General features: G+C 51.2%; 1 protein-coding gene across 4 annotated transcripts in view; it reads right to left on the bottom strand.

Moving 5' to 3' along the window:
- Window positions 1–3,448: 3,448 nt before the first annotated feature.
- Window positions 3,449–10,211, bottom strand: part of IVD (isovaleryl-CoA dehydrogenase) — a 14,181-nt gene continuing 7,418 nt past the window's right edge. For 3 of the 4 annotated variants that reach the window (XM_008069849.1, XM_021718490.1, XM_008069850.1), the window contains 5 exons: window positions 9,411–9,507; window positions 8,059–8,152; window positions 7,479–7,560; window positions 6,790–6,894; window positions 6,240–6,687 (listed from right to left, as the gene is read on the bottom strand). In XM_008069849.1, the coding sequence (XP_008068040.1) occupies window positions 6,367–6,687; window positions 6,790–6,894; window positions 7,479–7,560; window positions 8,059–8,152; window positions 9,411–9,507 (699 nt within the window). In that variant the 3' untranslated portion in view covers window positions 6,240–6,366. Of the gene's footprint in view, window positions 4,348–6,239; window positions 6,688–6,789; window positions 6,895–7,478; window positions 7,561–8,058; window positions 8,153–9,410; window positions 9,508–10,211 lie in introns of those variants that run through there. The other variant, XM_008069851.2, reaches the window with a different exon arrangement.

The following is a 10,211-nucleotide window of genomic DNA, read 5'->3' as shown; positions in this document are numbered from 1 at the left end:
TGAGAGATAGCCTTTGACCTCTGAGGTTTTACAATATACTCAGGACTACACACACAAATAACCACATATGAGCTAAGTGTCACATGACTACTCATCTACTCTTTCAGTAAACATTTGTTGAGCACCTATTACATACCAGGAACTGTGCAGGATGATGATCATACAAATACAGTTAAATCACCATCCTGGTCCTCAAGTTTTTCTAGCCTAATGTGGGAGAAACAGACACGTCAAATAAATACAACGGTGTGGCAGGACCATTGACATATACCCAGGGAGGAGGAGGAAGGGGACCCATCCAGGCTGGATGGGGTGGATACAGAGGAGTGGGGAAAGATTGGAGAAGGGAGGTCTTCCTGAAGGCAGCAGACCCTGGACTGAGGATAAGAGATGAGAAAGCAAGAGAAAGGTGAAGGGCTGGAAGGACTCTGGGCAGAGGGACCAGCTGGGGCAAAGGCACAGGGGTGAGAAACACGGCCATGAGGACCACGTGCAACAAGGCTTAGCAGGGAGGAAGGGCAGGAGGGTGGGGAGCAGCAGAAGGGGAAGGCCCAGGTGGATCAGAGCCTTATTTGCCTTGCAAAACCTCTCATGGATAGGTGCTGGGAGCCACTGAAGGATTGAGGGAGCTTGATAGCTCATTCAGGCTCAGTAGAGGGGAAGGGTTGAGGTATGTGGACTGGAAGAAGAAAGGCAAGTTGGCAGGATGTTGCCGGTCCAAGAAATATTTAGGAGATACCAGGCTAGCTTCTATCTGAGACCAGGTGGGTGGTGGGTGAGGGAGAGGCCAAATTCTGGAATGACTCCCTGCGAGAGTAGCCAGGTGGAGTGCACAGGGAGAGAGCTCCCACCCAGCACTAGTGTGGCTCTGGGCTCTGGGCACTGAGTGTAGGCAGAGGCCAGGGGCAGCCCGGAATGTGGATGGGGCTCTGTACCATCTGATCCCAGGGGTACCAAATGCTGACCTGTGAAGGGTGGGGGAGCATCAAATGTATGCACTTTAAAGAACTGTCCTTAAGTGTCTACAGTTAAATCAATAAGTAAGCATATCATGTAAAGGCATTAAATGAATTACCAAGAAAAACCCTTAAACACTCAGAAGTGTAGCTGGGCGTGGGGGAGTGGTGGTGCATGCCTGTAGTTCTAGCCACATGGGAGGCTGAGGCGGGAGGATCAGTTGAGTCCAGGAGTTCCAGGCTGCAGTGAGATATGATTGCACACAGCCTTCTGGCTTAGGTGACAAAATGAGACCCTGTCTCTAAAAAGAAAAAAAATTCAAAAATGGTTTCATCCTGGGAGTGGGAATGGGGGTGGGAGGGACTGGGGACAGGTTTTTTAAAAAATAAACCCTTTACAACTATAAGTTTTTAAAAAAACCATGAATGTAAAGCATATACAAAAATTTATTAAAGTAAAATATAAAAAATAAAAAAAATCGGCCTTTATTCTGAGTTTGTCCTTTTTACTTTTAACAGTTAGAAATGGTCTTTCTTGTATGAAATGATGGTAACAGAGGAAAGCCGATTTTTTCCCCTTCTCTTTGATGTCGTCATTTGATAAAACAAAATTACGTCGTCCTGAGACCCAGGCTGGGAGCTTTGGGGCCAGAGCCCCGAGGCAAATGCCCGAGAATGGCGGGCTGGCGCGCCTGCGGCTCCGCGGGCGGCCGGCAGGGGTCAGGCGAGCTCCATGCAGCGCCCGGGCTGGCCCCAGCTAGCCAGTGCCGCGCTCCGCCGAACACGCTGCCTCGAGGGACAGGGACAGAGGAGGATTCTGGACCTGCCCTAAGCTAGGGGTCGTGACGGACGGCCCCCTGGTCCTAGGTCCCAGCCTCCGCAGGGCAGGTGGTTAACTGTGCGCCCCTCCCCTGCCCCCATGCAGCGTTTACACCAGCTCTGGCCCCACCCCGCGTTCCTTCATTGCTGTGGGCAACTCGCCTTACCGACCTTCTGGAAGGGGGCCGTGCACGGCACCCGACTGTGCAAGGATCAGGGTGCTCATATGTCATGCTAGCTTGAGGGTCTTGAGAGGCTTACATAGGCGAGGGATTGTTATCACTAGATCCCTTGTTGTACAAGGTTGCTGTGCCTTAGAATCACCCCTCGGAATGTGATCAGGTCTGGGGCAGAACCCAGAAGTCTGCACTTCTTACAGCTTGCCAAATTCTGATAAGGGGTGTGCTCAGAGCACACCCCTAGCTTCTGTTGCCCTCCCACAGGGCAGGCAGTGTCAACAGCCGCGCATTGGGCTGACCATGTGACCTGCCTACAATTGCGGTGGACTTAGGCAGCTGCAGAAAGCAGTGCAGGCAGCTGAAGTTGTAGGCTTGCATTAGACAACCAAAAATGCTCACCAGAACCAGAGTAGAGGTGCCCCCTGCTTTTCCACTCATCACCCAGGCCACACAGTATGTTTTTTCTTTGGTTTTATTGTTAAACATTTTTTAAATGTCATATACAGAATCAAAACAACCGCTTTCTTCCCAAGTTGGCAGGGCTCAGACAGCCAACACCGACTGGATGAAGCAGCCCGTTCGGTCACACGGCGTCTCCAGGCTAGTGGTTCCAGCTACACACTAACGCAGCACCATCACCTTTTAGCCACATTCATCTCCAACATGGCAGGAGGCAGGACAGAGAGATGAGGGAACAGCCCATGAGCCCTGGATCCTCCACCCAGGATGGGATAGGACAGGGTTGGTGAGGACCTAACCCCACCTGTCTCAAGCCTCAAGCTGGGAATAGCACTCGGCCACAGGCCAGGACCAACAGCCAGGACAGGTGCTGCAGGGCTGAGAGCCAGGACAACCAGTTCCCTCTTTTAGGAACTTGGATGAGGCGGAACTACCCAGACCTGTTCCATTCTCAGACCATGCTCCTCCATCTATGTAGCTATGCAGTGGGGCCCCAGGCTGGAATTTTCAGAACACAACCCAGTTTGCTACTAGTAGATCTAGATTCTCATTCCAATTTGACCTTGAGAAAGAAAGTCAAATTCTCATGACATTTTTAAAAGCGTAGGGGTGGCTTCCAGAAATTTATGGGCTTCCTTTAAGCTCTGAGATCCTACCACTCTGGGCTCCCTCCTTCCTTTAAAAAGCACTGGGCCATCTGGGAAAGGGAGGCTGAAACCTCCTCTATTCTGAGGCTTGATTCTACCCTCTTGCCCTCCTTTACCAAAAAGTTGGAGTAGGACCTGGGCCGGCCACTCTCCAAGGATACGGGCTGGATCCAAACAGGAGGCAGCAGCAAGTAGACTGCTTCTCCCCAGCAACACTGGTTGAGAAGCAGTTGGGTTTTCTTTACAACGTTTAATACAAAATGGCAGCAGCCGCTGTGCGGTTGTAACAAAATTAGCCATAGGGTATCTAGAGAAACTACAGACAGCCTCAGCTAGAGTCGGGCCAGCCAAACCAGGCCTGGTCAGCAGGGCCTGTGCGTGCTGCCCAGTCACCTGTGGCTGGTCACACGGTCAGGAGTGGACGGTGCCCGTGGCAGGGTGGCGCAGAAGGGTTCAGAGGCCCCGCTGAGGAAGAGCTGACCCTTCAAGAGAAGACAAGCACGCTACCTTCTCCTCCTCCTCGGACTCTGGACACCTCATGAGTTCATAAGCTGCTGGGAGTCGATACCTCTGGAAACCCGCAGAAACAAGGGCAAGGTGTTTTACTTTTTTCCCCAGAAAAGAGACTACAGGTTGAGTATCCCTTGCTTGGGTCCAGAAGTGTGTCAAGTTTCAGATTTGGGATTAGGGATACTCAGCCTTTACCTAGTTCTAGTAAATGGTGGGGGCAATGCTTCTGTTGTACTTGAGCAGAGAGAGCTTCCTGCCAGAGGCACAACCAAGAGAAAGAGGTGGGCGCCTGCATGCCCCCAGGTGTCCACTCTGTGGGGGGGGGAATGCAAGCTCGAAAGTTAGAAAGCAAGGGTCCTGTCATCACCAAAGTCTGTCCCAACAATCCCCAGAAAGGCCAACATGCTGCCTGCTGAGTCTGTTTTATACTACAGAACACTGTCCTGGCTGGCTGGCCTGGCTGTGAGGCCACGGCGCTTGGCAGCCATTGTGGAGAACTCAGCCCCGTGCAGAGGCCGAGAGGACTGATGCGAGAAGAGCAGCTGAGCAGCCCGGCCTGCCATGGGCAGCGTAGGAGAGCGGCCACATCTCTACTTGCAAAGAAAGGCCTCTAGGTGCTGGGAAGAGGATGAAGGGTCTCGGGCTATGGAAAGTCTGCGTTGAAGGCTCTGCCGATGACCAGTCGCCTCACCTCACTGGTCCCAGCCCCAATCTCATATAGCTTGGCATCTCGAAGAAAGCGGCCCATGGGAAAGTCATTGATGTAGCCATTGCCACCTGCAACCAGGGTTTGGGCAGAGAAGGACAACAGAAGTGAGGGCAGTGGGCAAAGCAAAGAAAGTAAACAGAAGGCCAAGTGTACAGAAATAGGCCACAGGAGGAGGAGAGACTGATTAAAGAGAAGCAGCCAAATGTAGTGAGAGGACTTGGGGAATACAGTAGCCCTTCTTATCCTCTGGGGATGTGTTCCGAGACTTCCAGAGGAAGAGTGAAACAATGGATAGTATCGAACCCTATATCTATTGTGTTTTATTTTTAAAAATTTTTTTATTTTTTGAGTTGGAGTCTCACTCTATCACCCAGACTGGAGTACAGTGGCCGCTCCCAGCCACTGCAGCCTCAACCTGCTGGGCTCCGGCTATCCTTCCACTCAGCCTTCCAGGTAGCTGGAATTACAGGCGCGCGCTACCATGCCTGGCTAATTTTTTGATTTATTGTAGAGATGAGGTCTCGCCAAGTTGCCCAGGCGGGTTTTGAACCTGTGGGGTCAGGCAATCCACTCACCTTGGCCTCCCAAAGCACGGGATTACAGGGTGAGCCCCCAAGCCCGGCCGATACTGTGTTTGTTAAAAAAAAAAAAAAAAAAAAAAAAAAAAAAAATTTATAGACATCTCACCATGTTGCCCAGGCTGACCTTGAACTCCTGGGCTCAAGCAATCCTCCTGCCACAGCCTCCTAGAGTGCTGGCATTATAGGCATGAGCCACCATGCCCCTTCTATATACTGTTTTTTCTACACATACCTATTTATGATAACTTTTGGGGGTTTTTTGAGTCAGAGCCTCACTCTATCACCCAGGCTGGAGTTTAGTGGCACGCTCACGGCCACCGTGCCTTGACCTGCTGGGTTCAGGTGATCCTTCCACCTCAGACTTCTAACTACCTGGAACGCCAGGCTCAGTGTGCGCCACCACACCCAGCTAATTTTTCTTGATTAATTGTAGAGATGAGGTATTGCCAAGTTGCCCAGGCTGGTCTCAAACCCCTGGGCTCAGACAATCTTCTAACCTCTGCCTTCCGAAGTACTGGGATTACAGGTGTGAGCCACTGCACCCAGCTATGATAAAGTTTAATTTATTTTTATTCTATTTTATTTTGAGTTGGAGTCTCTCTGTCACTCAAACTGGAGTGCAGTGGCCGCTCCCGGCCACCACAGCCTTGACCTGCTGGGCTCCAGTGATCCTTCCGCCTCAGCCTTCCAAGTAGCTGGAACTACAAGCGCGCACTACCACGCCTGGCTAAGTTTTGATTTATTGTAGAGATGAGGTCTCGCCAAGTTGCCCAGGCGGGTCTCCAACCCGTGGGCTCAGGCAATCCACTCAGCCTCCCAAAGTGTTGGGATTACAGGCTGAGCCGCCGAGCCTGGTATAAAGTTTAACTTATAAATTAGGCACAGTAAAAGATTAACAATAATAGCTAATAATAAAAAATAGAACAATTATAATGATATGCCAGCATCACTACTCTTGTGGTTTGGGGCCATTATTAAGTAAAGCAAGGTTTACTTGAACACAGGCACTATGACAGTCGATCCAATAACCTAGACAGCTGCTAAGTGACTAACAGGCAGGTAGCATAGACAGTGTGAAGTGAATAGGCTGATCCACATACAGAACATGACAGAGAAGGACAGGTGAGATTTCATAATGCTATTCAGAATGGTGTGCAATTTTAAACATATAAGTTGTTTATTCCTGAAAATTTCTAGTATCTTTGGACCTCAGTTGACCACCAGTAACTGAAAATGTGGAAAGCAAAGCCAAGGATAAAAGGGAACTATACTGTACCTTGTTGCAGGTAGAGTGGGCAAGAAGCTGGGGCTGGAAGGCCACCTGGAGTGCTGGGGGTACCAGGCGAAGAAAGGGGAGAATGGCAGATACCAAAGAGGGGGCAAGGAGATACTGGCATAGCAGATCAAGGATTCAAATCTAGGCAGTCTGGCTCGAGTCTGTGCTTGTAACCACTGTGCAGCCCTGAAGCAAGGCTGGTCCACCTCAGAGACATCTTCCCCCATTTGCTAGTATCTACGAGACCAGGTGGGCAAGCCGGGAAGAGATGTTGCTGAATGTAGTAACAACTGGTGACCTCTAGTTGTTTTCTCCTCGCTTTTCATTTCCTCTGTAACTGGGGCAGAAAGAGCCTCAAGGTGCAGCTCGGCTGTGCCTAGCTTAAGCACAGAGTGAGGAGTGGGGAAGAAACCTCTTTCTGAGGCAGCCACAGGCCCTAGAAGAGCAGCCCTAGGTCTGGGGAGTGGGGGCCACTCACCGAAACACTGAATGCCGTCCAGAGCTACCTGTGTGGCGCACTCGGCCGCGTAGAGAATCACACCCGCGCAGTCCTATGGGAGGAAGTTCGGGTCGGCAGGGCCCTGCCAGGCATGCAGGTTGGGAGACCCAGCAGCTGGCCTACCAGTCTCTCCCTCTTCTGGGCTGGCCCTCACCTTGGGAGTGCAGTGGCCATCATCACAGGCCTTGGCGACATTGTAGACATACTGCCGACATGCCATGAGACGGGTGTACATGTCAGCCATCTTCCCCTGCATCAGCTGGTCACAAAGGGAGGTCACAGGTCAACGTGTTGGAACACTCTTTCCAGTTACCAAAAGCAAGTGAGCAATGGCAATGACAGCCAGGAATGGGGAAGCTGGGGCACAGAGAGATGAGACTTGTCCAGGATGACAGAGAAGGAAGCAGGTCTGGGAGTTAAGGCCAGAGAACAGCCATTCCCCTGTGGACACCGTACTCTGAAATAGCCATCGCTGTCTCTGAAAGGCACTGCCCCTAAGGCACCATCTACCATAACCCTAATTACCTTCCAGCAGCTTCTTCAGATGAGAAGGTCTGACTAGAAATGCTGTCCCTTTTCCCTATGCTCCCCATAACCTGCACGCCTTGCCCTTGAACCTTACAATGCCATTTATTCATCTCAAACAGGAATTGAGGTGGCAATGAGATAAACTTCCTGACAACTTCCAAAGCCAGGTCGCATGCCGAGGAAAGCTGCATTCTAAGCAGGCAAGTTAATTTTGCTAGAAAGGAATGGGAAAGGTCCACAGCACACGCTCTGCCTCCTCATTCTTGAAAGAAAACCCGAATCCAATGAAAGAGTCAGCAAAAGCAGTCCACTTACCTGGAAGTGGCCAATCTTCTGGCCAAAGGCTTCCCTCACATGCAGGTAGGGAATGGTATGGTCCAGGACGGCTTGCATAATCCTGCCGGAAAGGAGAAGGGCCCTGTGGAGGTGGCTCACTGTCCCACACTGCCAGGTGGGGTAGCAAAATGCCAGTGTGGAAAGGCCTGGAGGGAAAGCTTGGCAAGATAAGGAGATGAAGCCCCAGGGAGCAAAGGAGCCTCAGAAACTCGTCACCCCTGCCTAGTTCCAGCACTGCTAGTACCATACTCATACCCCTTCTTCCAAGAACAGAGGTGGGACTGGCAGGACCTCTGGGGGCATTGGAGCCCAAGCATCTTGTTTCATAGCCGGAAGAAGCAATACTGCTCCTCAGGCCTTTGGTCTGTCACTTAATGACTGACTTCCCTTCTGTTTGACGAGATTCAACATTGGGAGGAGGAGGTTCTTTTTGTCTCCATGAGAGGGCAGTGGTCTCTAGTTCCCTTTGCCCCCCCTTAAGGGGAAGGCTGCTGCTACTGCTGGACCACCTACCAAGGAGGCGGACAGAGCCCAGTGCCCCCTGACGACTCACACTTACCCGAGGGGCCCCCCAGCCAGCACCAGCCGCTCCAGGTCCAGCCCACTCATCAGCACGTAGACGCCCTTACTCTTATGGCCCAGGATGTTGGCAGCTGCCAGGAGAAGTGCTGGTCAGAGGAGAGGGCTGTCCACAGCCTCCTCGCTTTTATCACATGTACCAGGTTTGGTAACATGGCTCTCAAACAAGGTACTAGAATATGTCACTTGACCTTCAATTAGGGTTCCACGTGAGAAAAAAGGATCGAGTTGACCCCTTCCAGTCAGAAGTGGAGCTGCCAGGACCCCCACACTATCTGCAAGACCAGACACAAAGCCCTGAGTTGTCAGATCTCTCCTTTCTCTCTCTCAACTCCCTTGGATGGGAAGGAAGATAAGCTAATTAATTGGTCTAGAAGTCACCCAACCCCTCCTTGCTTCTTTCTACACAGGCACCTACAAAGAAACTGGAAAATTACTCTTTTCACCAGGTGGAGGCTGCTCTGGTCCAATGTCACCTCCCTGCAGGGTGGTCCATGAAATCTTCTTTGTCCAGGAGATGAGCCATTCAGAGCCAGTGACAGAAGCCACTGGGCACCTCTCCACCCAGTAAGCTAGGTCACTGGATGGCCTTGGGAGGTATAGGCAGGAAAATCAAGTACAAAAAGTTGACACCACTCACCTGCCTTTAAGGTTGGCTGAATTTTTCCCTGTCAGCAAAGAAGGATCTGCATGGACCCCTCTCCCTGAAAGCTCCTTGTAATCAAAGCATACTTTTCTGGGCTGACGGATCATGAGCAACAGGCATGGTATGTGGCTGAGACAAGAGCAAGCCTAACTGATGATCAAATCCATGCCCTCAGTCTCACTGGCACATGATAGGTGTGCTGCTCTCCCACGCCACGCTGTGCCACATTTTCAGTTACTGCTCAGGGGAGAAAATACTCATCATACTCAAACTGAACTGCCTTCTTTTCATTGAGTCTGGCTTCCACCAATTTACTCAGACTTTTTTTTCCTCTTAGCACCATTAATAAGTAACTCACACAGGCCGTGCAAGTCAATGTTATAGGAAGGCTGAAGGACATCATTGGACCAGGGAAGGCCTGACCTCCTTCAGTTTCTGGAATACAAACCCCAGGGACAGTGTGTTCTGCCAGTCAGGCCTACAGTGCAGGAGCTCTGGCTAGCACAGACAGCTGTCCAGCAGACCCAGGCCCACAGTCTAGCGACATGCCACATGCCATCATTGAAGAGCTAACAACAGTGAGCCTCTCTAGTCAAAAGACAGCCAGGTTTTCTCAGCTGGAGAATAGCCAGATCAACTTGTGAAGGGGTCAAGACAGGGGCTCCCCTGTTCTCAGAGACACTTACCGGGAACCTTGCAGTCTTCAAAGATTAACTCACAGGTGTTAGAGCCCCTCATCCCCAGCTTGTCCAGCTTCTGGGAGGTGCTGAAGCCAGGCGTACCCTTTGCAGGAAACAAAAAGTGGCCTTGATTACAGACTAGCCACAAGGAATCCCAGGAAAGGTGTCCACCTTCCCATCAAATCCCTGCACCTGCAGGGCATACCAGCATCTGAGTCTCATGCCCCACCTGGGCCCTCTGGCGCTAACACCCCGCCCTGATCCCAGCCTCCTCTTCGGCTAGTTGTGCTCTCCCCAGTTCTCACAGGAGTTCTTTCTCAAGGATATGCCCAGTCCTCTGAGCCCCCAAACCCTGCCTGGCCTCCCTTCCCTATCCCAGGGAATAGCACTTCTAAGATACTCTCAACTGCCCACTCAATTCTTTTTTTTTTTGAAAGCAGGATTTTTTTGAGAGGACACAGAAAAGCTCCCAGAGGGGAGGGGACCCAAAAAGGTTGCCCAATTATTTTGCCCCATTGTTCTGCTGTCTGTACCCAATGAGATCCCTCCAGGGATGAACTGAACAACTTGTGTACTTTAATCCAAACTACTCAGACCAGCAGGTACTGGTGAGTGCACAGCACAGTGCCAGTGTGTGTCGCTTTCCACACCCACAGCTGAGGGTGGCATTCTACAGTCTTGGTATTTATTATTATTATTATTATATTTTTAGTTGGAGTCTCACTCTGTCACCCAGACTGGAGTGCAGTGGCCACTCCCGGCCACCGCAGCCTCAACCTGCCGGGCTCCGGTGATCCTCCGCCTCAG

Source organism: Carlito syrichta, unplaced genomic scaffold (genome assembly GCF_000164805.1).
Source record: "Carlito syrichta isolate Samal-C Ts95f unplaced genomic scaffold, Tarsius_syrichta-2.0.1 Scaffold312225, whole genome shotgun sequence".
In the NCBI taxonomy this organism is placed as follows: Eukaryota; Metazoa; Chordata; class Mammalia; order Primates; family Tarsiidae; genus Carlito; species Carlito syrichta.
This window is presented reverse-complemented; position numbering and strand designations above follow the sequence as displayed.